The sequence below is a fragment of the Meles meles genome, chromosome 1, assembly GCF_922984935.1.
Source record: "Meles meles chromosome 1, mMelMel3.1 paternal haplotype, whole genome shotgun sequence".
Classification (NCBI taxonomy): Eukaryota; Metazoa; Chordata; class Mammalia; order Carnivora; family Mustelidae; genus Meles; species Meles meles.
This window is the reverse complement of record NC_060066.1, coordinates 123,165,497-123,193,031: the sequence shown is the minus strand read 5'-3', so window position 1 is coordinate 123,193,031 and position 27,535 is coordinate 123,165,497. Positions and strand designations below refer to the sequence as shown.

The window sequence follows — 27,535 nt, the reverse complement described above, 5'->3', positions numbered from 1 at the left end:
TGGAGCCTGCTTGGGATTTTCTCTCCCTCTCCCTCTCTCTCTCTTTCTCTCTCTCTCAAAACAAACAAACAAAACAGTAACTACAGACTTGAATGGGGAAAAGTATAGACATAGAAGATAACAAGCCCTGAACCAAATCCTGGATCACTCCAACACTCAGAGGTAGTATAAATTACAGTTAGCAGGAGATGAGCAAGAATTCATATGTATCACTTCTTACATCCTTTTGCTGAGTTCTTAGTCCCACTGCCATAGCACAACAGGAAGGTAGAAAATGTCATAATACCACATGATGTCACTTGTATGTGGAATTTAAGAAACAAAACAGATGAACATAGGGAAAGGAAAGGATAAAATAAGATGAAAACAGGGAGGCAAACCATAAGAGACTTGATAGGGAACAAACTGAGGGTTGCTGAAAGAGAGGTGGGTGGGGGGAGGGGAAACTGGGCTTGGGTATTAAGAAGGGCATGTGATGTAATGAGCACTGGGTGTTGTATGCAACTGATGAAGCATTGAATTCTACCTCTGAAACTAATAATACACTATATGTTACTTAAATTGAATTAAAAAAAATTTTTTTTAAATTATTGTCATTATTTTGGGGTGCCAGATGCCCACGTAAAAATACAGTTTTCTGTTACTTCAGAGAGCAGGGGAATGGATAGTTGGAGTACAGCTAGCATTCTTTCTACAGAGGCTGAATACAGAACTAGGTCCAGCAAATGAAAGTGAGAAAGAGCAGCCAGTGAGATAGTAAAACCAGGTAGTTGTGGCACAATGGAATGTTAGGGGAAAAAAAATCAAGTAAGAAAGGAGGTGGAGTGGCCAAGTTTGTCAGATGTTCTTGGGGAGTTAAGTAAGATGGAGATGGAGCCTTTGGGCTTTAACAAAAATGGACAACATTGGTAATCTTAAGAACTATTGCAGAGGGAAAAATGAGGACAAAAACCTGTTAGAAGTAGATCGAATCGATATTGGGATACAGCAAATTGAGAAGTTTTTGAGCAGTTTAGCTGTAGAGGGAAGCAAAGAATTAGCTAGAAGAGATAAGGATCATTTGGAGAAAGTTTTGTTTTATTTAGTGAAGTGTGCTCTTAAGGGATATGACAGTAACATAGTAAGAATAATTCAATAATTCATGATGGGGCAGATTTAGTGGCATGGCCACGCCAGACATCAGTGGGACAGGAAAGGGGAAGGGCAGCAAATATTCATAAATAATTGACTTTACCATAGATTGCTGCTCATCTTATTTCAATTCACCACTTTTTTGGGGGATGGAGGTGCTGGGTACATAGTACACGGTACATGTACATTGATGGTACATGACAAGGTAGGATTCCCCAGGTCCCTCTCCTTCTTCATGGGTCTGGAATGGAAACTGTTCAGAGGTCAGGAGATTCTCAGATGTTGGGGAATGAGTTAGGGCAAGAACTCCCAGCAGCTGAGGGCCTCTCTTTTCTTGTTCTGCTGGGACTGATGGTCCAGGGAGCTCTTACTCCTTGGAGGCCATGTGGATGATAAGGTCCACCACCTGGTTGCTATAGCCAAATTCATTGTCATACCAGGAAATGAGTTAGACAAAGTGGTCTTGGGGAGCAATGCCAACATCAAAGGTGGAAGAATGGGTGTCACTGTTAAGGTCACAGGAGACAACCTGGTCATCATTGTAGCCCAGGATGCCCTTGATGGGGCTCTCTGATGCTTGCTTCACCACTTCACCACCTTCTTGATGTCATCATATTTGGCAGCTTTCTCCAGGTAGTAGGTCAGATCCATGATTGACGTGTTGCAGGGGGAGACACAGAAGGCCAGGCCAGTGAGCTTCTCATTCACTTCAGGGATGATCTTGCCTACAGCTTTGGCAGCACCAGTAGAAGCAGGGATGATGTTCTGGGCAGTCTCTCTCAGTCATCATGCGGCAGCTTCCCAGAGGGTCCATCACAGTCTTCTGGGTGACACTGATGGCATGGAGTCATGAATCATGAGTCCCTCCATGATGCCAAAGTTGTCAAGAATGACTTTAGCCAGAAGGGCCAAGCAGTTGGTGGCACAGAAGGCATTGCTGAGAGTCTTGAGGGGGTTGCCGTACTTCTCATGGTGCATGCCCATTACAAACATGGAAGCATCAACAGGAAGGGCAGAGATGATGACCCTATTGGACCCACCCTTCAAGTGAGCTCCAGCCTTCCCCATAGTGGTGAAGACCCCAGTGGACTCCACAACATACTCAGCACCAGCATCACCCCATTTGATGGTGACAGGGTATCACTCCTGGAAGATGGAGATGGGTTTTCCACGGATGACAAGTTTCCTGTTCTCAGCCTTGACTGTACCATTGACTTTGCTGTGGGTAGAATCATAATGGAACATGTAGACCATGTAGTTGAGGTGAATGAAGGGTCATTGATGGTGACAGTATCTGCTTTGCCAGAGTTAAAAGCAGCCTTGGTGACCAGGTGCCCAGTAAAGCCAAATCCATTTATTATGATGTTCACCATTGTGTCTTAGGGACACAGCTGGCACTGCACTGTAAGATGTGGCTGTCTGTCAAACAGGGAGGAGCAGCGAGCTTAGATTCATCACTTTAAAGATGGAAATGGTATTCAAAAGAATGAAGTCTTGCCATTTGCCGCAACATGGATGGACCTAGAGGGTATTGTGCTAAGTGAAATGTCAGAGAAAGACAAATATTGTATGATTTCACTTCTACATGGAATCTAAAAAACAAAACAAAAACCAGAAACAGAATCATAAGTACAGAGAACACACTGATGGTTGCCAGAGGGGAGGAGGATGAGGGGATGGTTGAAATAGGTGAAGGAGATTACGAGATACAAACTTCCAGTCATAAAATAAATAAGTCAGAGATGAAAAGTACAGCATGCGGAATATCATTACTAATTTTGTAATTGCATTGTATGGTGACAGATGGTGACTACACTTAACCATGATGAGCATTGCATAATGTTTAGAATTGTCAAATCACTGTGTTGTAACCTAAAACTAATTCTTTTAAAGTGAGTAGGGAGAGGAGATTCTGACCCTAATTGTAATGGCAAAAACACACATACAGGATTATTGTATGCTGGGCTTTGTTCTAAGTGTTTTACACTTAGGTCACAACTGTGCAGTGACCTAAATCCAGAGATTTGGCAAATTATTGTATAGTTATCTATTTCAAATAAAATAAAATGTCAAGATGCCTATACTTTTTTTTTTATTATTTTTCGCTTTTGCCAGTCTTGTTCACATTAGTTAAGAGGGAGTCTACTATACTAACATAGGTATTATTTGTGTTTATTTATATATATGTGTGTGTATATATGTCTATATACGCACACACATACACACACATATATTTATATTAACATGGACAATATCATATATAAGTAGAAAAAAGTAAGATATAAAACAGTGTGTGTAGGGGTGCCTGGGTGGTTAAGTCAGTTAAGCGTCTGCCTTCAGCTTAGGTCATGATCCCACAGTCCTGGAATCGAACCCCGCATCTGGCTCCCTGCTCTGCAAGAAGCCTGCTCTCCCACTCCCCCTGCTTGTGTTCCCTCTCTCGCTGTCTCTTTCTCTGTCAAATAAATAAACAAAATCTTTAAAAGAAAAGAAATAACAGTGTGTGTAGTATGGTACATTTGAGAAAAGGCATCTTTTGGTTTGTTCCTAAAAGTTGGTAACAGTAGTTGTCCTTGGAGTGGGAGTTTCAACTCTTAATAAAATCTTTCCACAATGTCATTCATGTGCTTACTAATAAGTAAATAATTTAACCTTTCTTTGATGATTTGGGTTCCTTCAGTGTATCTAGGATACTTTTTGGCAATTTCTTCTTCAGAATAGATTAAAAATTAGCTTGTCTTCTTACCATTTCCCTTCTTCAGATTTAAGTTAAATTCTCAATTAAATGTCTGACAATTTGGGGGATGGGAGTAGGGTAGCCATCCAAATAGTTGAATTTAGGATCGTTAGAAATTTACTGTCAATATTTATAAGCATGTAAATATGTAAATATCTACTTCAGGATTATTTGATATGTTTAATTTTAATCTTTATTTTTTCAAAGATTTTATTCATTTTATTTGTCAGAGAGAGAGAGCACAAACAGGCTCCCCTCTGAGCAGGGAGCCCTATGTGGGACTTGATTCTAGGACCCTGGGATCATGACCTGAGCCTAAGGCAGACACTTAACTGACTGAGCCACCCAGGTGTGCCTAATTTTAAATCATTAATCATATGATATCCTTATAGTGTTTTTTTATCTTTCTTAGGAATTGAAAGGTGGAAAAGCTTATGCAAAGGTAAGTAAATGTTCTTTAACTCTTTTGGAACTTGTAATATTACTCACTGCTACTTATAAGCTTAAAAATTAAATAGTTTGCTCTTCTAATTGCTATTCAGGTTGGCTGTTTTTATTTATTATTATTTTTTTTTTAGATTTTATTTGCTTTAGAGAGTGCAATTGGGGAGAAGAGCAGACTCCCCACTAAGCAGGGCTCCATCCCACAACCCAGAGATCATGACCTGAGATGAAATCAAGAGTCATACACTTAGCCAACTGAGCCACCCAGGCACCCCAAGTTGGCTGTTTTTAAATAAAGCAACTTGGAGATTGAACAGTTGGATCCAGCAATAAATTACAGGCACATACTTCATAAAAACTGATTATAGGATGTTATTCTTACATTTCAGCTTCCCTACTAGAAGATGATCTCTGGTTTCCATTAAGTAATAGCATCTGTTAATACCGTCTCCCCTGCGAAGTGTTACTAATCCTGCCTCCCCTCACCCCTCAGTGGAATAGGACCTCTCCTCTGTGTTCTCTTAGCAGTCTGTAGTACATGATCACTACAATTCTTTATACTTCTACTAGCTATATGGGATTACTAATGATTTGTGTGCTCACCTTTTTGATGAATAGAAGGAATTAGTAATACTGCCAGAAACGCACATACTCCTCTTTTATTTTCATCTCTGATGGTATCTCTGTCAATTCAGTCATCTGCATCAGGATACCAGCTTAACCATCAACTCTTAAGTCCTTAAAACTATTTGGTTGCAGTATCAGTTAGGATGCTCTTTGCTACAAGTAACAGAATAGCCTCCTCACCTAGAAGGGTATTTTAATTTTGTTTTGTTTTTAATTTCACAGATAAGTAGATATGAAACAGAGCTGCAGATGTGAGTTAGAGCTGCTCCAGGAGTAGTTAATCCACTGACTAAAGGACGTCATCAAGAACCCATGTTACTTTTCTCTTTTCATTCTTCCATTCACTGTGTCATGATTTTATCCTTGCCTAGCTCTTCTCATGATCACCAGGTGGCTTGAGTTTTAGTCCATACAATCACATATGACAAAATCCAGCTGAGTGAGGAAATCTCTGAGTGAGAAAACTTTTCCTAGTCGGCCCTCAGAAGATTTCCCCATAACTTTCATTGGCCACAACTGGATGATATGGCCACTCCTAAATCAGGCATGGGCAGTAGGAATGGATTGCCATGGTAGCTTAAACTCATCAGTTTGACAGTGAGCTAAAGGTTGGGCTACTTTCCTTTTGCACATGGATGAGCTAAGGGTGGACACTTGAATAAAATCAGGGCTCTGACAGCAAGGAATATTAGAACATTGGATGATGGTGGGGAGGCAAAAAACAGGGTCTGCTGCAGTTGACAAATCCTGATTTCTCCCTTCTTATTTAAAAACCATCCCTTCTCTCCATTCACAAGGCAGGTGCCTTAGCTTATGCCTTCATTATTTCTTACTTAAAACCTGCACTGGCCTCTTACCTTTTATTCTCTGCCTCTGATGTCTCCCTCCATCCGTCCTCTATATTATTGCCATATGATCATTCTGAAATTCAGACATGATCATTCCTTCAGCACTTTTAGTCCTTCAGCAGCTATCTATTGGCTATAAAAGAAAATGAGATGAGAAGTCTTTAGCTAGCATTTAGATCTGTCTTGGACATCATCTGTACATGCTCACACTCACACTTACTTAATTCTTATGCTTCAGACTTATTGCCCTCAGAAACCTCCTGGAGTGTACTCTGTTCTTTTACACTCTTTGCCTTGTGACTTGATATTTTCTCTGCCATGCATATGCTTCCCCCTTCCCTTGTCCTGTCAACTTATACAGCATTAAACATTCAGTTTAGTCATCCCTTCCCCTGAGAAATTTTCTTTTCCTTTCTGTCTTGTAACTGCCTTCTTCCATGCCAGCACTTGAATAGTTTTTTTTATAAGAATGTGTTTTCTGGGGTGCCTGGGTGGCTCAGTGGGTTAAAGTCTCTGCCTTCCACTCAGGTCATGTTCTCAGGGTCCTGGGATGGAGCCCCGCATCAGGCTCTCTGCTCAGCAGGGAGCCTGCTTCCTCCTACTCTCTCTGCCTTCTTGTGATCTCTGCCTGTCAAATGAATAAAATCTTCAAAAAAGAAAAAAAAAAAAAAGAATGTGTTTTCTTTCTGTCTTCCCTCATTTAACTGTGAGCTCCTTGACAGTAGGAATGATTTGTATTCCCAATGCCTAATGTTACCTTAAATGTAGATGCTCAGAATTACTTGCCAAATGAAATAATATCTACCACAGAAGTAACTAGTATCTATGTATATGTGCCATTTTAAGAAGACCGTTATTTCAGTGAAGCCAAAGAGAAAATCATAAGGAAATATGGACTCCTTCGTGCCTCACTAAGTCCTTGCCTGTCCTGTTCATCATTGTTTTTGCAATGTCCAGAACAGGACCTGGCACATAAAAGGTGCTCAGTAAGTAAATGTGGACCTTCAGCTTGAAACATCATAGTCTTCATTGGTAACCTACAGCCTAAAACACCACATTGCTTTACCTTTTTTTATGCTTTCTTAATGGTGACTGACCGCATTCTTTTTTTTTTTTTTTAATTATTCTTGGTGACACAGTAATACCAGCTTTCTAATAGTGAGTGCTAAGCCAATAGTCTGCTTTTTGTTCAGCAAATACGTATTAACTGCCAGCGTATGGAAACACTGTTCTTGGCACCAAACAGACCCAAATCCCTGCCTTTGTGGAGCTTATAGTCTTATGGAAGGTTGGAGGGGACAGACAGTAAACAAAATAAATATGAAATGTGTATGTATGTGATATGCTGGCAGTTACTAAGGAAAGGAACAAGACAGGTAAGGGTAAAGGAGGACAACTACAAGGTAGGGGAGGGAGGGAGGGAGGAGTCAGGGCAATAAGAATGGTCATGGAAGGCCCCTTAGGTGGTATTGAACATAGACCTGAATGGAGTGAGGAGGAAAGCTACAAGAAGATCTAAGAATGTGTCAGGCAAAAGAACAGTAAGTGTTAAAGGCTTGAGGCAGTCTTGGCATTTTCAAGAAAGAAGACATTGTGGCCAGGAGAGTAAATAAGGAAGAGGGTGGCCAAGGATGAAGGGACCGGAGACAGTCAATGTAGACAACTCTTTCAAGGAGATTTTTTATGAAAACAGAAAAATAGTCTAACGGACTGGAGAGAGGGGATGAGGTTTTCTTTTGTTCATTAAGATGGTAAAAACTCCAGCATGCTTGTGTGCTAACGGGAGTGGTTCAGTAGAGAAGGGAAACTTGAGAGCACAGAAGAGAGGGAGGAATTCCTGCAGCAGTGAACTTGAGTAGGCAGGAGGAGAGTGGTTGGCCTTAGGTTGGAGCACAGCTGGGTCACTTACTACAGCACATGGGTACAGCTGCAGAAAGGTGAGGGCATGTGGTCGGCAGTAAGAACTTCTGGAAGTTATGTGCTCTTTTGATTGCCTTTAGCTTCTGGGTGAATTAGGAAGCAAGGCGTCAGCACAGAGTTTGAGTGGAAAGGAGTTGCTGGAGATTTCAAGGGAAAGAGTAATATATGAAATACGGCCTTCAGATGATATGTAATCAAATAGCCCCATGAATCTTCACATGTTCATTAGTATGTGGCTTTACCATGGACACATCCAGGCTTTTCTGCTGATCTCTGAGACCCCTAAAAGGCAGTAAGGCCAGAGGAGCTATGTGAAAATTAGATGTGTTCTGACTTACTATTGCATTTAGGAATCATGGCCTTTCAACTGGTCTGTAAGTTCTTATTTTTCATTCTTTTTGTATCAGTTAAAAGTTACTAAAATGATGCTCTAGCCTGTAGTTAAAATCTTCATCTTGAATGCCTTCTTATATGCCCAATATGTATCTTAAAATCTTAAAGCAGGCAGCTTAAAATCTTCATTAGGTATTCAGGGAGATGTGCTTAATTGCAAATTCAAAACATTTTTTTTGTTCATTTTTAATAAAAGACTCCATATGCACTGCGCGTAGTTGTATAGAATAGAACAGACTTAGTTTAAAAAAAGGGGGGGCCTATTTCTTGTACCACTTGGAAATAAGAAATAGGGGTTGAACAACATCAGAGGACAGACCGTGGGTGATCTTTGGTAGCTGTAGAAAATGGGGATTGAGGGACGCCTGGGTGGCTCAGTGGGTTAAAGCCTCTGCCTTTGGCTTTGGCTCAGGTCATGATCTTAGGGTCCTGGGATCGAGCCCCTCATTGGGCTCTCTGGTTGGCGGGGAGCCTACTTCCCTTCCTCTCTCTGCCGGCCTCTCTGCCTGCTTGTGATCTCTGCCTGTCAAATAAATAAATAAAATCTTTAAAAAAAAGAAAATGTTGATTGAACCTGAGTAGTAATGAGAGGAAGGAAGAGGATTGATCTAAACTTTTGGAGAGCAGCATTGAGGGTTGTTGTAGGGCACAGTTTCGGAGAAGGGGAAAAGGTTTCATAAGAAGGGATTTAGCTTAAGTGTGATCAGCAAAGCAAATGCTGTGGAATGTGGTGAAGGAGTAGGGGCTTATACTGAAGAAAACTTAAATCATTCTGTTTCTTGCATGGAAAGTAAGAATTTAATAATCTGCAACTGTTTGCAGTCACCAGTGGTTAACTGGGCATGGAGCCAGAGCCAGAATAGGGAGAAGAAAGTCTGATCAGTTTTCTTTATGAATATGCAAATAATCATGATTGGTCTGTTACTATTTCCCACAGTGTGGGGTGAGTACCACTGCTACTTGCAATGATTTTAATTGTTTGATAAACATTATTTCTACTTCAACAGTTAGGTATTTCAGTGTGTACAGAAAAAAAATATATTTAGCACATCAAATATGTGATTTGAGATCGAATTGCCTAAGACAAGATTAGAATACTTAACACATTTTTACAAAAGAAGCGAGCCAATCTAAAGACACACATTAAGCAAATAATAGAGCAGATACTGTTAAGATGGTCAAAATTGCAAATGACTGATTTTGAGAAAACTTGTCTAGAGCATGGGTTGAATGTTTATTTTAAGGAGAATATGATAGAAGCCTAGTAGATATTCTATTAATATAATTCCCTTTCTTTTCATAGCTGGGCTTTGCAGATCTAAACCTGGCAGAGTTTGCTGGATCAGGAAATACCACTCGTCGCTGTTTACTGGAAGGCTATGATACCAAAAATACAAGACAGGATAATTCCATTCTTAAAGTAAGCACGTTTTGAGATTTACATGTCAACAAATGAGAATCTCTGCCTTTGAATAAGCATAGGTGTATACAGTCAAGGGCAAGATGGGATCAGTATGAGATCATAAGCTGACCACGCCACTGAAATACTCACCATCCAGGGGAAGAGCTTCCCAAATCATTGAAGCAGCGAAAGTAACAAATGTTCACCTTCATGATCCAAGGTATTTCTGGAGCTGTGAATGTTCAGGGAGTAGTATATACAACTGCTACAGCGTAAGGGCTCATAGAGAGTAAGGAGCATGAGGAGTGAAGACCTTAAAAATGTTTGTCACTCCCAAAGAGTGACTTCCCAAGCATCTGTGGTGGGTGCAGAAAAGTCACTGGGCTTTCCTATAACTAGTAAAGTGACAGGTGAAACTCACTTTATGCATCTGCCCTCTTGTTTCTAAGTACCATTAGCAGCCTCCTATTCTCGTGGCTACAGAGGAGAACATACACTTGAGAGAGTTGATGAGGGTATTAAATGAGACCGATTGAAAAAATATTTGTAAAGCACCTTGTACATAGTAAGACTCACTGGACAAACTTTTTGCTGTATTTTAGTTAGGTTACCCCATGATGGTAAGTTATCTAACATTAAAAAAGGAAAGTAATTCAGAATAAAAACTGGATGGTCAGAAGTTAGTGGAGCAAAGAATTCCCCAACACCTACACTTTTCAAACTGCATTTTCAGTAAATAAACAAAAAATTTCAGAGCAGTTGCATATACCTGTATGACATAAACAGTGATGGATAGGGTAGATTCCAGATGAAGAAGCTGAGACTCAGGTTAAATGTCTCACTAAAGTCATCGGTGGCAGAGCAGAGACCAGAATGCATATCTTCTGCCGTGTAGAGTCAGTGGTCTTTTCATGTTACCATGCTGTCTAAGCACCAGACTCAGAAGGAACAGACTGTGCTGTTCATTCTTAGACTCATCCCAAGACAAGCCACTAAATTCAGTTTCTTCATATTTGCCGTATAAGAAGCTTTGTAATCCTTCTCTGAATTAATAGTGTCTTCGTTAGAAATTGAAATAAGTTTCTAATTTCAGACTCCCCCATCCTAACCCCATTCCTACCCCATTCCTTAGAGCCAGCTCCTGGAGTGTCCTCTGACTCCCCATTGATCCTTTCACACTATCTCTCCCACTTGGTCCTATAAAGAACTTGCTCTTTTTTTTTTTTTTGAGTGCAAGAACATGCATGCGCAAGTTGGGGAAGGCGCAGAGAGAGAGAGAGAGAGTCTCAAGCAGACCCCACACTGAGTGGAGAGCCCGATGTGGGGCTCGATCTTACAACCCTGAGATCAAGACCTGAGCTAAATCCAAGAGTCAGACACTCAACTGACTGAGCCACCCAAGCACCGCATAATTTACTCTTCTATAAGTCACACGATTCAACTCTCACACTCTCTCTCTGCCTGAGCTCTGTCATCTCCTGGCCACCTAGTTAACTTCTTTCTCCTGCTCATCGATGACTTAGCTCTTGGCTCACAGATTCTCTTTCCATCCCTTATGTCGTCATATTTTGGTGGCTTCACCATCTGATGGGTGATCTGTCCTTGTGGACTGTCTTCTCTATGCATTCTCTCCCTCGAGCTAATCTTTTATGTGCCAGAGGCCTCTCTGTTCCTTAAACTACCCTTCTCCAGCATCCTTTTCTTTTTCTTCTTCTCAGTTCCTCCCCCATGGCCAAACTCTAGACTTTTCTATCTCTAGAAACTTCGCCACTGGTATTCCCCTCTGCTACTTTTGTCTCTTACATTTCTAGTCCTCTTGGTCTACTGCTCACTTAGCTGTCCTTCACCTTACTGTTCTCTCACTGTCTACCAGCCTCCACTTCCTTCCACTTCCCTCTTTATCCAGCTTAGATTCCAGAATCCACGATTCTCATGCTTAAAAACACTTCTTGTGGGGCACCTGGGTTTCTCAGTTGCTTAAGCATCTGCCTTCAGCTCAGGTCATGATCCCAGGGTCCTGGGATCGGGCCTCACGTCAGGCTCCCTGCTCAGTGGGGAGCCTACTTCTCCCTCTCCCTCTGTTGCTCTCCCTGCTTGTGCTCTCTCTCAAATAAAAATACTTCTTGCTCCTTTGCCCATCTCCCTCATTGCTCTCTCCCAGCGAATGCCCAACCCTAGTTAAACTCAACTTTAACTGTCCTCTTTGGGCCTGCATCCTAATTGCCGAACGTTGCTGGAGAAGATCACACAACCATCCAGCTGCCATTCCTACAGTCTTGCTCCCCGCCATCAAGCAGCTCTCCTTCCTTTGTAAGTGTCCTTTCCCAGTTACCAAATACTCTATTTTATACCTTCTTTCTTCTCAGATCTCTACACACCACCCTTGTTCTCAGCTAGTGGTCTTACTTTATCCTTTATGAAGAAAACAGAAGTCATTAGATTCAAATTCCTTCATCTTCCTGTTGCAGAATTTACAATTCTTCCTGTCTTTCCAGCCCTGTTACCCCTTCTGCCCCCATGACAATGAAGGAAATGTCCCTCTCCCTGTCCAAAGTCACTCCTTCCTCTTAAGTGCTACAGTCCAAAGCTTGCCTGATCAAGAGCTTTGCAGCTTGGACTATCCCTTTTCCTAACCATCTCTGTCTCCAGTGAATTATGCTCATTAACATATGAAGAAACAGCTCTCATATCTACTGTATTTAAAACAAACACCTCCTCCATTCGCTATCCTACTCTTTCTGTTCTCCTTCCCCACACAGTGTCTTACAAGCTGCATGTGCCATCTCCATCCCTTCTGAGACATTCAGGATACTCAAGAGTGCTGTTTTTACGTACTTAGAAACCAGACTGTGGAGTTCTAGGAAAGTGGAGAAGATAAGGATGCCCGCACAGCTGGCTCAGGTCCCATGTTTAATAAGTGTAGTGCTCAGAAAAAGAACAGTAGTAGAGGTATAGAGGTGAAGAAATAAGAAAGAAATGAGGTTCTATTAGGATATATGTCAGCCACTAGGTAGAAAATATGCACATAAATAAATATTCTCTTCTTCATAAAGATCATGAGTTTCAGAATTATGCAGTCCTAGTTTGAGATTTCAGATCTGCCCTTTATTAGCTACCTGATAGTGAAAATATCACTTTGTCTCCTGAGCTTAAAAGGAAAGTATGAGTCTCTCATTGGAGTTTTGAATAGTAAATGAAATCTTGCAGTATACAACACTTAGCTTATGCCTGGCACACAATTCTCAAATCACAGTTGCTGTTAACATTGTTGTTATTCCTGCTATTACCATTATTTTTCCTGCAAGAACAAAACAAGATCCTATGCCCTAGTCTTAAGAGACTATCAGCAAGTAGAGAAAAGCAGCATTTCAGAAAGCATTAACAAAACTGTAAATTCTGTTTTGTTTTGTTTTTTAAGATTTTTTAATTTATTTGACAGAGACCAAAGCGAGAGAGGGAACACAAGCAGGGGGAGTGGGAGAGGGAGAAGCAGGCTTCCTGCTCAGCAGGGAACCTGATGCAGGGCTTGACCCCAGAAGTCTGGGATCATGAACTGAGCTGAAGGCAAACTTAACCGACTGAGCCCACTTACCCAGATGCCCCTAAATTCTGTTCTAAAGCTAGAGCAAAGGCCAGAAGCATTCTGCTCTCACAAGCCCCCACAAGCTCCCCTTGAAGCATCGACATGGCAGGTTGGAGGGAAACATTCCAGACACTGAAGCACCATAGGAATCTGGGAGACTAGGGCGACCAGTGCACCCCTGCAGGGCATCACATCGTGGCACTTGCTCTCCCTTTCCACCTTTCCAGCACTGATTTTTGCCATTACCAAGTTTTGAATGTTGGAAAATGGTCTGTATAAACAAGCAGCAATTTAATACTGGATGTAACTCAATTCTGCAATTGCTTTATCAAATAATCTCTAAGTAGGAAATACTGACCTAGGTTCTGTGGGGGAGGTGTGGGTTAGCAGAACATGGCTTCTCCTCTCAAAGGGACTTTTGTAATCACATTTCTTTTTCTAATACCCAGGTTTTGATCAGTATGCAGCTGATGTCTGGTGACCCGTGTTTTAAAACGTAAGTCGATTCTCAGTAAATGAATTATTTATCTGAAAGTATAATCGTGATTTTTTTGGTTTAAATTTTTACATTCATGTATTTTTTTTTTAAGATTTTATTTATTTATTTGACAGACAGAGATCACAAGTAGGCAGAGAGGCAGGCAGAGAGAGAGAGGAGGAAGCAGGTTCCCCGCTGAGCAGAGAGCCCGATGTGGGGCTCAATCCCAGGACCCTGAGATCATCACCTGAGCCAAAGGCAGAGGCTTTAACCCACTGAGCCACCCAGGTGCTCCTCATATATTGTATTGTTTACCCAGGAAGGGACCATTCTTTTCCTAGGAGACTGCCTGACCCACATAGAAATTACTATTAACCCTTTACCAAATGAGCTCCCCACACTCTATATTTATTTAGGCTGTAGATCTTTCATCATCTTCAAGTTTTGGGTGAAACTATACAAAATGAGTTTTTTAATTTGATCTCTGTGGACCTAGTCTTGTCTTCAACAAATACTTGTTAAATGCCTTACCATGTGCTAGGCCCTATTCTAGACACTAGAGAAACAGCAATGAGGAAAAAAAAAAAAAAGACCATCCCTGATATCATGGAGCATATATTCTTAAGAGGAAAACAGTAAGCTAAGAAATAAATGTATAATATAAAAATGGCGAAGAGTGCTTTGGAGAAAAATAATGCAGGGTAGGAGGGCATGTGGGGAGGAAGGTTGCTGTTTTATAGAGAGAGTAGTCAAAAAAGAAAGTCTTCCCTGGCAGAGATGGTATTTGAGCAGAGACCTGAAGGAGGGGGGAAGCACACCATGCAGATATTTGGGGAAAGAGCATTTGAAGTAGAGGAAACAGGGACAAAGGCCTCAGGGAGAAGTGTGTTTGGTATATTCAACAGGCTGCTGGGAGACCAGTATGTCTAAAACAGAGAGAATGGGGAGAAGGGGGATAGGAAATGGGATCAGATGATAAAGAGTCTCTTTGGCTACTTATAACCCGAGATAAAAAGCTACTGGAGGGTTTAGAGTAGGGGACTAAAATTATCTGACTTATGGCTACTAGGTAGAGAATAGACAATTTGTGGGAACAATGATGGGAGCAAGGTCAGAAATAGGTAGATGAGTTAGGCTGTTGCAGTAGTCCAAGGTTTAGGGCCAGAGTAACTCATTTACTGAAATGAGAGAGCCTCTGAGAGGCAAGGTTGGAGGTTGGGAGCTTAGGTGTTGGACATGTTATGTTGGAGATCCCTATTTAACATCCAGCCAGGCACCTCAAGTAGGCAGTTGGATATGGCACTACAGGGTTCGGTGGGGAGGCCCAGGCTGGACATACACATTTGGAAATCATGACATCATCATCACATAGATAGTAGTTAAAGCCATGGGATTTGATTAAATGACCCAGACAAAGTGAGCATAAATAAAGAAAAAGAACACAGACTGAGGGGTGGGACACCCCAGTGTGTTGGAGATTGGGAAGACGGGGAAGAACCAGCAAAGGAATAGCTGTGAGAGAGGAGGAAGGAACCAAAGGAGAGGACTGGCCTGAAAACCAAGTGAAGGAGGTGTTTCAAAATGGAGAGATTAATCAGCTCTGTCCCACACCGTGGATGTGGATCACAGAAGATGAGGACTGAGAATTGACCTTTGGATCTGCAGTACAGAGACCATTGGTGCCTTCAACAAGCACTTCAGTAGAATGCTATGAGCCTGCAGCCTTACTGGAGTCAGTTAAAGAAGGTTTGGGAAGAGAGAAATTGGAGAAAATATAAACAATTCTTATGAGGAATTTTGCTGCAAAAAAAAAAAAAAAGGAACAGAAAATGGGGTTACAAATAAAATGAGGATACAGGGTCAAGGGCAGGTCTTTGGGTTGTTTTAAGATGAAAGATAGTTCAGGATATTTGTGTACTGATAGGAATGGTTCAACAGAGAAGCCGAGATATGGTACAGAAGAGAAAAAGGACAGTGTCCTTGGACTGTCAAGAGGAATGAAGGTAGGGAATAGGCTTCAGATGCAGGCAAATGAAAAGTGGAAGCAAATAGAACTTATTTTCAAATTGTTCCTGATTTCTTAGTGAAATAGGAAACAAGATGATCACTGAGGAGTGGGGATGGGAAAGACAGAGGTGGGGGTTTGAGGAAAGATGTGTAAAAGTCCTCAGAGTGTAGGAGAGTGAACAGAATGGGAAAAGGCAGTAGGATTGCTCATTAGCAGTCCAGAAGACCAAAAAAAAAAGCTAATTATATATTATTTGAATATCTGAGAAAAATATATTTAGAAAAGGAAACCTTAATTATTTCCCTGTGTACCAACTTCATGTTTTTTTTTAATTTTTTTATTTATTTCTTATTTTTTCATAAACATATAATGTATTTTTATCCCCAGGGGTACAGGTCTGTGAATTGCCAGGTTTACACACTTCACAGCACTCTCCATAGCACATACCCTCCCCAATGTCCATAACCCCCTCCCCCTTCCCCAATCCCCCCTCCCCCCAGCAACCCTCAGTTTATTTTGTGAGATTAAGAGTCACTTATGGTTTGTCTCCCTCCCAATCCCATCTTGTTTCATTTATTCTTCTCCTACCCCCCTAGCCCCCAAGTTGCATCTCCATGTCCTCATATTAGGGGGATCATATGATAGTTGTCTTTCTCCGATTGACTTATTTCACTAAGCATGATACGCTCTGGTTCCATCCACGTTGTCGCAAATGGCAAGATTTCATTTCTTTTGATGCTGCATAGTATTCCATTGTGTATATATACCACATCTTCTTTCAACTTCATGTTTTTAATAGTAACGTCCAGGGGCTCATGAGTGGCTCAGTCAATTGAGGGTCTGATTCTTGATTTCATCTCAAGTCATGATCTCAGGGAGGTGAGATCAAGCCCTGTATCAGGCTTTGCATTCAGGGGAGAGTCTGCTTGAGATTATCTCTCTCCCTCTCCCTCTGGCCCTCCCACCACACTCTCTCTCAATCTAAATTTCAAAAAAAATTTTCAGTAGTGATGTCTATATAGTTTCCTATTTACAGTGTTTTATAAAGATGAAAATACATATTTTTGTCCAAAGCAGTTATTGATTAAACTATGCATTTTACTGTAACTTATCCTTCCTGTGTTGTCCTCTCTCAACCATAATTTCCTGACTTATTTCTTTATATCCTGCTCTCTTAGGACTAAACAATTTTTGCCATACTGTATATGGCTTCTTAGGTGACAGTGTTTTTCTAGTGGAATCAGCTTAGGGTGAAATGAGAAAATGAGCAGCAAAAGTAAGTAGAATAAAAGGAATTCATCATTCCTTCTCATGAACTTACAAATATTCTCTTTCTGGCCCTTTCTCTAGCATTTTATCTATTTGTGCAACTGAAATACTAAAGAGCTCAAAATAGATCATCTTATATTCTGTATTATCTCCAGGAATGTAAATCTGACAGTCTAGAGTTTCTATTTATAGAAAAAGATGTTTGTAACTTATTAGAATAAACAGACCTTACCTAATCCCAAGATACATAAAAGTATTTCTCAGGAAAACAAAACCCCCAATATTTATTTTCTTTTCTCTAAATATCTGAAATTTTACATGTGTTCTTGGATAAAGGACAGCTCTAACACATCCATGCACTTGTACATGCTGAGTGTGGACTGAATAGGAAAGTGTTTAAATGATGTAAAAAGTAAATTTTTTTTTCTTTTTTTTTTTTTCATTTTATTTATTTTTTCAGCGTAACAGTATTCATTCTTTTTGCACAACACCCAGTGCTCCATGCAAAACGTGCCCTCCCCATTACCCACCACCTATTCCCCCAACCTCCCACCCCTGACCCTTCAAAACCCTCAGGTTGCCCCAACCTCCCACCCCTGACCCTTCAAAACCCTCAGGTTGTTTTTCAGAGTACATAGTCTCTTATGGTTCGCCTCCCCTCCCCAATGTCCATAGCCCGCTCCCCCTCTCCCAATCCCACCTCCCCCCAGCAACCCCCAGTTTGTTTTGTGAGATTAAGAGTCATTTATGGTTTGTCTCCCTCCCAATCCCATCTTGTTTCATTTACTCTTCTCCTATCCCCCTACCCCCCCATGTTGTTTCTCCATGTCCTCATATCAGGGAGATCATATGATAGTTGTCTTTCTCTGATTGACTTATTTCACTAAGCATGATACGCTCTAGTTCCATCCACGTCGTCACAAATGGCATGATTTCATTTCTTTTGATGGCTGCATAGTATTCCATTGTGTATATATACCACATCTTCTTTATCCATTCATCTGTTGATGGACATCTAGGTTCTTTCCATAGTCTGGCTATTGTAGACATTGCTGCTATAAACATTCGGGTACACGTGCCCCTTCGGATCACTATGTTTGTATCTTTAGGGTAAATACCCAGTAGTGCAATTGCTGGATCATAGGGTAGTTCTATTTTCAACATTTTGAGGAACCTCCATGCTGTTTTCCAGAGTGGTTGCACCAGCTTGCATTCCCACCAACAGTGGAGGAGGGTTCCCCTTTCTCCACATCCTCGCCAGCATCTGTCATTTCCTGACTTATTAATTTTAGCCATTCTGACTGGTGTGAGGTGATATCTCTTTGTGGTTTTGATTTGTATTTCCCTGATGCCGAGTGACGTGGAGCACTTTTTCATGTGTCTGTTGGCCATCTGGATGTCTTCTTTGCAGAAATGTCTGTTCATGTCCTCTGCCCATTTCTTGATTGGATTGTTTGTTCTTTGGGTGTTGAGTTTGCTAAGTTCCTTATAGATTTTGGATACTAGCCCTTTATCTGATATGTCGTTTGCAAATATCTTCTCCCATTCTGTCAGTTGTCTTTTGGTTTTGTTAACTGTTTCCTTTGCTGTGCAAAAGCTTTGGATCTTGATGAAATCCCAATAGTTCATTTTTGCCCTTGCTTCCCTTGCCTTTGCCGTTGTTCCTAGGAAGATGTTGCTACGGCTGAGGTCGAAGAGGTTGCTGCCTGCATTCTCCTCAAGGATTTTGATGGATTCCTTTCTCACATTGAGGTCCTTCATCCATTTTGAGTCTATTTTCATGTGTGGTGTAAGGAAGTGGTCCAATTTCATTTTTCTGCATGTGGCTGTCCAATTTTCCCAGCACCATTTATTGAAGAGGCTGTCTTTTTTCGATTGGACATTCTTTCCTGCTTTGTCGAAGATTAGTTGACTATAGAGTTGAGGGTCGATTTCTGGGCTCTCTATTCTGTTCCACTGATCTATGTGTCTGTTTTTGTGCCAGTACCATGCTGTCTTGATGATGACAGCTTTGTAATAGAGCTTGAAGTCCGGAATTGTGATGCCACCAACTTTGGCTTTGTTCTTCAATATTCCTTTGGCTATTCGAGGTCTTTTCTGGTTCCATATAAATTTGAGGATTATTTGTTCCATTTCTTTGAAAAAAAATGGATGGTATTTTGATAGGGATTGCATTAAGCGTGTAGATTGCTTTAGGTAGCATAGACATTTTCACAATATTTATTCTTCCAATCCAGGAGCATGGAACATTTTTCCATTTTTTTGTGTCTTCCTCAATTTCTTTCATGAGTACTTTATAATTTTCTGTGTATAGATTCTTAGTCTCTTTGGTTAGGTTTATTCCTAGGTATCTTATAGTTTTGGGTACAATTGTAAATGGGATTGACTCCTTAATTTCTCTTTCTTCAGTCTTGTTGTTGGTGTACAGAAATGCAACTGATTTCTGCGCATTGATTTTATATCCTGACACTTTACTGAATTCCTGTACAACTTCTAGCAGTTTTGGAGTGGAGTCTTTTGGGTTTTCCACATATAGTATCATATCATCTGCGAAGAGTGATAGTTTGACTTCTTCTTTACCAATTTGGATGCCTTTAATTTCTTTTTGTTGTCTGATTGCTGAGGCTAGGACTTCTAGTACTATGTTGAATAGCAGTGGTGATAATGGACATCCCTGCCGTGTTCCTGACCTTAACGGAAAAGCTTTCAGTTTTTCTCCATTGAGAATGATATTTGCAGTGGGTTTTTCATAGATGGCTTTGATAATATTGAGGTATGTGCCCTCTATCCCCACACTTTGAATTTGATCAGGAAGGGATGCTGTACTTTGTCAAATGCTTTTTCAGCATCTATTGAGAGTATCATATGGTTCTTGTTCTTTCTTTTATTAATGTGTTCTATCACATTGATTGATTTGCGGATGTTGAACCAACCCTGCAGCCCTGGAATAAATCCCACTTGATCGTGGTGAATAATCCTTTTAATGTACTGTTGAATCCTATTGGCTAGTATTTTGGCGAGAATTTTTGCATCTGTGTTCATCAAGGATATTGGTCTGTAGTTCTCTTTTTTGGTGGGATCCTTGTCTGGTTTTGGGATCAAGGTGATGCTGGCCTCATAAAATGAGTTTGGAAGTTTTCCTTCCGTTTCTATTTTTTGGAACAGTTTCAAGAGAATAGGAATTAGTTCTTCTTTAAATGTTTGGTAGAATTGCCCTGGGAAGCCGTCTGGCCCTGGGCTTTTGTTTGTTTGGAGATTTTTGATGACTGTTTCAATCTCCTTACTGGTTATGGGCCTGTTCAGGTTTTCTATTTCTTCCTGGTTCAGTTGTGGTAGTTTATATGTCTCTAGGAAGGCATCCATTTCTTCCAGATTGTCAAATTTGTTGGCGTAGAGTTGCTCATAGTATGTTCTTATAATTGTCTGTATTTCTTTGGTGTTAGTTGTGATCTCTCCTCTTTCATTCATGATTTTATTGATTTGGGTCCTTTCTCTTTTCTTTTTGATGAGTCTGGCCAGGGGTTTATCAATCTTATTGATTCTTTCAAAGAACCAGCTCCTAGTTTCATTGATTTTTTCTATTGTTTTTTTGGTTTCTATTTCATTGATTTCTGCTCTGATCTTTATGATTTCTCTTCTCCTGCTGGGTTTAGGGTTTCTTTCTTGTTCTTTCTCCAGCTCCTTTATGTGTAGGGTTAGGTTGTGTACTTGAGACCTTTCTTGTTTCTTGAGAAAGGCTTGTACTGCTATATATTTTCCTCTCAGGACTGCCTTTGCTGTGTCCCACAGATTTTGAACTGTTGTGTTTTCATTATCATTTGTTTCCATGAATTTTTTCAATTCTTCTTTAATTTCCTGGTTAACCCATTCATTCTTTAGAAGGATGCTGTTTAGTCTCCATGTATTTGGGTTCTTTCCAGCTTTCCTCTTGTGATTGAGTTCTAGCTTCAGAGCATTGTGGTCTGAAAATATGCAGGGAATAATCCTAATCTTTTGATACCGGTTGAGACCTGATTTGTGACCCAGGATGTGATCTATTCTGGAGCAGGTTCCATGTGCACTAGAGAAGAATGTGTATTCTGTTGCTTTGGGATGAAATGTTCTGAATATATCTGTGATGTCCATCTGGTCCAGTGTGTCATTTAAGGCCTTTATTTCCTTGTTGATCTTTTGCTTGGATGATCTGTCCATTTCAGTGAGGGGAGTGTTAAAGTCCCCTACTATTATTGTATTATTATTGATGTGTTTCTTTGATTTTGTTATTAATTGGTTGATATAGTTGGCTGCTCCCACGTTAGGGGCATAGATATTTAAAATTGTTAGATCTTCTTGTTGGACAGACCCTTTGAGTAGGATATAGTGTCCTTCCTCATCTCTTATTATAGTCTTTGGCTTAAAATCTAATTGATCTGATATAAGGATTGCCACCCCAGCTTTCTTCTGATGCCCATTAGCATGGTAAATTGTTTTCCACCCCCTCACTTTAAATCTGGAGGTGTCTTCGCGTCTAAAATGAGTTTCTTGTAGGCAACATACTGATGGGTTTTGTTTTTTTATCCATTCTGATACCCTGTGTCTTTTGATTGGGGCATTTAGCCCATGAACATTCAGGGTAACTATTGAGAGATATGAATTTAGTGCCATTATTAGCCTGTAAGGTGACTGTTACTGTATATTGTCTCTGTACCTTTCTGATCTACTACTTTTAGGCTCTCTCTTTGCTTAGAGGACCCCTTTCAAGATTTCCTGTAGAGCTGGTTTGGTGTTTGCAAATTCTTTCAGTTTTTGTTTGTCCTGGAAGCTTTTGATCTCTCCTTCTATTTTCAATGATAGCCTAGCTGGATAGAGTATTCTTGGCTGCATGTTTTTCTCGTTGAGTGCTCTGAATATATCATGCCAGCTCTTTCTGGCCTGCCAGGTCTCTGTGGATAAGTCTGCTGCCAATCTAATATTTTTACCATTGTATGTTACAGACTTCTTTTCTCGGGCTGCTTTCAGGATTTTCTCTTTGTCACTTGTAAATTTTACTATTAGGTGACGGGGTGTGGACCTATTCTTGTTGACTTTGAGGGGGGTTCTCTGCATCTCCTGGATTTTGATGCTTGTTCCCTTTGCCATATTAGGGAAATTCTCTCCAATGATTCTCTCCAATAGACCTTCTGCTCCCCTCTCTGTTTCTTCTTCTTCTGGAATCCCAATTATTCTAATGTTGTTTCGTCTTATGGTGTCACTTACCTCTCGAATTCTCCCCTCATGGTCCAGTAGCTGTTTGTCCCTCCTTTGCTCGGCTTCCTTATTCTCTGTCATTTGGTCTTCTATATCACTAATTCTTTCTTCTGCCTCATTTATCCTAGCAGTGAGAGCCTCCATTTTTGATTGCACCTCATTAATAGCTTTTTTGATTTCAACTTGGTTAGATTTTAGTTCTTTAATTTCTCCAGAAAGGGCTTTAATATCTCCAGAGAGGGTTTCTCTAATATCTTCCATGCCTTTTTCGAGTCCGGCTAGAATGTTCAGAATCGTCATTCTGAACTCTTGATCTGACATATTACCCATGTCTGTGTTGATTAGGTCCCTAGCCTTCGGTACTGTCTCTTGTTCTTTTGTTTGTGGTGATTTTTTCCGCCTTGTCATTTTGTCCAGATAAGAGAATATGAAGGAGCAAATAAACTACTAAAAGGGTGGCAAAGACCCCGGAAAAATGCGCTGTAACCAAATCAGAAGAGACCCCAAATTGTGGGGGGGAGAAAGGGGATAAAAACAGCTTCTGAAAAAAAAAGAAAAAAAAAAATTTAAAAAATAAAACAAATAAAAAATATAAAAAAGAAAGAAAAAATATATATATTTAGATGAACTAGTCAAAAAATGTTAAAAAAGAAAAGGGTAAAAGTTTAAAAAAAAATTTAGCAGAAGAAGAAAAAAGAAAAAAGAAAAAAAAATTGAAAAAAGAAAAAAAAATTGAAGTAGCCGCAAGACTAAAGAATCATGGGGAGAAAGCCATGAGTTCCGTGCTTTGCTTTCTCCTCCTCTGGAATTGCTCTGCTGTCTTAGGAATTGAATCTGCTTTCTCCTTGATAGATGAAATTCGTTCTGGCTGGATATTTTGTTGATCTTCTGGGGGAGGGGCCTGTTGTAGTGACTCTCAAGTGTCTTTGCCCGAGGCGGGATTGCACCGCCCTTACCGGCGGCCGGACTAAGTAATCGGCTCGGGTTCGCTTTTGGGAGCTTCTGTTCCCTGAACGCTTTCCGTAGAGTTCCGGAGGACGGGAATGAAAATGGCGGCCTCCCAGTCTCCGGCCCGGAGGAGCCGAGAGCCTGGGGCCCCACTCCTCAGTGCGCCCCCAGAGGACAGCACCCAAACACTCCCGTATCCCCAGCCTCCAGCCGCGCTCCGAGCTCACCCAGCCTGCGACCAGTTCAAGGTAACCCCGAGCTGAGAGTTTAGTCCTCGGCTCTGTCTCTCCAGCCGGCTTCTCCGTTCTAATACCTGCGAGCTCTCCGACACTCCGACACCCCCGATCCTTCTGTGACCCTGCGGGGCCTGGGGCCACGCTGGCCCCGCGTGGGCTTCACCCCGGTTTAGCCCCTGGAGCAATGTCCCTCAGTGGAACAGACTTTTAAAAGTCCTGATTTTGTGCTCCGTTGCTCCGCCGCTTGCCGGGAGCCGGCCCCTCCCCCCGCGGTCTATCTTCCCGTCGTTTTAGATTCACTTCTCCGCCAGTCCTACCTTTCAGAAAGTGGTTGATTTTCTGTTTCTAGAGTTGCTGTTCTTCTTCTCTTCACTCTCCCATTGGATTTGTAGGTGTTTGCAATGTTTAGATAAGCTATCGAGCTGATCTCCTGCTACCTGATGTAGTCTCAGGCTGCTACTTCTCCGCCATCTTGACTCCTCAGTAAATTATTTTTATTAGGTTGTATTTTAGTATATATCAGAAATATAAAATCACAGTGCTTTAGAGCTGAAAATAATGTTGGAAGTTGTCTAGTCCAGTGATTTTTTTTTTTTTTTTTTTCAGAATATTTAGCCACAAAGTCCTTCTGCTCAAATGTATGATGAATCCCAGTATATAGCATTTTTCTATTGTGGGGCAAAAAGTTATAATACCTTACTACCCCTGAAGTCTCTAAGGGAGCTTCACAGTTTTAAAAGTATTATATAATCCAAATTCTTATCTTAAAGATGAGAAAACTAAGGCACAAAGCAAATGAGTGACACGACTATTTGTCTGTAAAACCTAGATGTAAGTGACTAACTGCTGGGGAGGTTCATTCCACTATTTTCTCTGCTTTTGTCTGTCTTTGAATTTTTCATGATAAAAAGTTTTTAAAAACCTACCAGAGAAACTAACAAGAATACAGCAAATCTTTAACATTCTCAGCTTTAAATTCTAGCTTTGATATTTTATCAGCAGAGGATCTGTAATATGGCTTATATTATTTTTCTGAAAGACAAATTTCATACCATGAGCCCATATTTATGCATAAGACAGCTGATAAGTCAGGGTCATAACTGTCTGCCCTAAACTCTCTTTTGTAGTCTGTGCAACTCATCAAATATCCACCAGCTCTAGTAAAAGAATGAAACCGGCTGAAAGGAAAGCAAACCACTAGTGCTAATAAAGACAAAGGATATTTTGGGAGAGAAATTCTATGCTTCACTGACACCTGACAACTTAGTGGGGAAGCAGATCTAGGGATGATGTAATCCTCTTGAGTAGCTGGGGCTCTGGAACATTCACATTCTGGGAGGAAGGAAATTACTATTTGTCAAAATGATTTGATGACTATTATTATCTCCCAGTTTAATTCTTGAAACAACTCCTTGATGCATTTTCCATATTTTTTAAGTGAGGACCTTGAGGCTCAGAGGTCAAGGAACTAATTTGTCCAAAGTCCCAAGACTCACTCATTTATTCAATACATGTGCATTGATTGTCTACCATGTGCTAACATTCACCAAACTAAATTAAGACCAGCCCCTGCTCTGAAGGATTCACTGTTTATTTGGGAGGTGGACACAGGACATTGATGCTCTCAAGGCATAGAGGAGAGACGATCCCTAACTACTTTTTCTTAAAAACCAGGAAAGTTGGGGTGCCTGGATGGCTCAGTCATTTAGGCTCAGGTCATGATCCCAGAGTCCCAGGAGTGAGCCCCGCAGTGGGCTCCCTGCTCAGCAAGGAGCCTGCTTCTCCTTCTCCCACTTCCCCTGCTTGTGTTTCCTCTATCTCTGTCTCTCTGTCTCTCTCTGTCAAATAAATAAATAAAATCTTTAAAAAAAAAAAAAAAAAAAAAAAGGCCAGGAAAGTCTTCACTGAGGGCAGGTGACACTGAGCTAATTTTTAGGGAATGAATAGGAAATTATGAAGCAGAGGAGATGGGTAAAGACGCTCTAGGAAAAGAAAATGGCTTGCACAAGTTTATTTGCTGTTACAGGGCAGGAATACTAAGTAGGTAATATCGTCACTTTAGGTCCTTTTTCACACACTGTAAACATTACTGTGAAATTAAAATCTCATCTCTTTCATTCTGTAATTGAGCTTTATTACACCATTTCTGATAAGGGGTACAAAAACATTTTCAGAACAAAAAGGGGTAACAATAAAAACTGAAACAAACTAAACAGTCAGTGATTATTTATTCAACATGGACTGAGTTGTCTAGGGAGACTTAGGAGAGCTACCAGGGCCCAGCTAAGATTTTAAATTTGCCTTAATATCGTTCATTTCCCATAGTTAATGAATTTTATCCATAATGCTTAGCTGCCCCAGTATTTGAGCAGTTAATGAAGAAAAGTAAAATTGTACAGGCTTGGGGCTCTTCAAGGTGCTGGAGATTGCAGAACAAGGGGTGCCAAACTGAAGGTATTGCTAAAAGTGTCATGGCCCTGAAGTCAGGCTGGACTGGAAAGGGCAGAGATGAGAGAGGGTGAGAAAGGGAAGAGGCTACAGGCTGAGACCCCTGAAGGCTGGAGAATGGGTCTACGAGGTGGGGGGATGGAGACACTGTAATCAGGCCACCTGTGAAAGAACAAAGGACCTGGCATTAAAAAGATAGGACAGGCAGGCATGAGTCACCATTAGTGATTAATGATTGTGACTGTAGACTCCATTCTTTTTAAGTGTATTTGTTTTGCATATTACTTTTTCTTACGGAATATTCAATGCGTGGGTGTTTTGTTTTGTTTTTCCACTGTTATTTTACATTATTTAAAAATCCAGCCTTTGGTAATTGAAAAGGTAGGTCTAGGCCAGACTGCAAAGGGCCTTACATTACCATTCTAAGGAGTTCGAGCTTTATCTGGAAGGAGCTATGGAAGTGTTTTAAACCAAAGAACAACATGTTCACATGCACACTTCAGAAGGACCACAGTGACCAAAGCACAGATAAGAGGGAGGCTGACCTGTGAGGAGACTCTCGTGGTCATAATGTATAAAGAAGACCAAACGGAAGTAATTAGTGGAGGCTGACAAGAGATGATAAATAGGAGAAATATGAGAGAGTCTGTGTGATTTGGAAATTGATTGGCTGTGGAGAAGTGCGAGTAGGGAGGACCCAGAGGGAGCATCTAGGATTCTGGTTTTGGTCACTTCATGGACCATGATGGCATTCAGAGTAGGGGAATACAAGAAGAAAGCAGATTTGGGAAAAGAAGATGGCTTTAGTTGGGGATATATATTAACATCAGTATACTTGCAGGACACATACCTGAAAATATCCCAACAGGGGGCTCAATCAGTTAACATCCAACTCTTGATTTGGGTTCAGGTCATGATCTCAGGGTCCATGATCTGAGATCAAGCCCCATGTTGGGCTTGCACTGAGTGTGGAACCTGTGTGAGATTCTCTCTCCCTCTGCCACTCCCCCAGCCTCCACTCCCACCCCCGATTCATGTTCTAGATAGATAGATAGTAACGTTTTAAAAAGAAAATATCCTGCCAGGGTGTGCAATTTTGGAATTTAGGAGATCATAGGATAGAAATAATCTATAAATTAAATAGGTTTAATGGCAATCTTAAATGTCTCTGTCTTCAAGGACCTGAATAGCCTGAGGATTCTATTGAGATCATATAGTAAGAATTAAAGAATTACCACATAGCATATGTACACATATAATATATACACATTTACACGTGACTACATGTATAGTTTTATATATACATATATGAACATATACAGATAACCACTACTTTGAAATGTACTTTATATTGCTTTTTTTGCTTTACTTTTTTTGTTACTGTTACGTCTACCTGGCTTAATGTTTTATATAGAAAAGATAAATTCTGTAGATTTGGGCAGCTGAATGACAAGTACTGAACCGTCACGAGACTATTAAACTGTGGTGTATTTAATGCGCGGCATTCATGTGACATTAGCACCCCTCCCCAAGATGTCTACGTCCTAATCCCCAGAATTTGTGAATATGTTGGATTCAATGGCAAAGAAAAATAAGGTGGCAGTTGGAATTAAGGTACTAATCTGCTGGCCTCAGATAGGGAGATTATTCTGGGTTCTCCAGGTGGGCCCAATATAATCCCAAGGGCCCTCAAAGAGAAGAGGTATAATCCAAGGGAAGAGATAATTGGAAGACAGGGTCAGAGGGAAATGTGAAATAACGGAACAGAGAAAGATGCAATTTTTCTGGCTTTGAAGAAAAGAGGAAGGAGCCATGAGCTAAGGAATGCAGGTGGTCC

General features: G+C 40.8%; 1 protein-coding gene across 1 annotated transcript in view; it reads left to right on the top strand.

Annotated features, from left to right (window-relative positions):
- Window positions 1–27,535, top strand: part of FAM102B (family with sequence similarity 102 member B) — a 95,429-nt gene that overhangs the window by 50,267 nt on the left and 17,627 nt on the right. Inside the window, exons 3-5 of the mRNA XM_046005659.1 lie at window positions 4,281–4,310; window positions 9,404–9,520; window positions 13,535–13,581. Of these exons, the coding sequence (XP_045861615.1) occupies window positions 4,281–4,310; window positions 9,404–9,520; window positions 13,535–13,581 (194 nt within the window). The remainder of the gene's footprint in view (window positions 1–4,280; window positions 4,311–9,403; window positions 9,521–13,534; window positions 13,582–27,535) is intronic.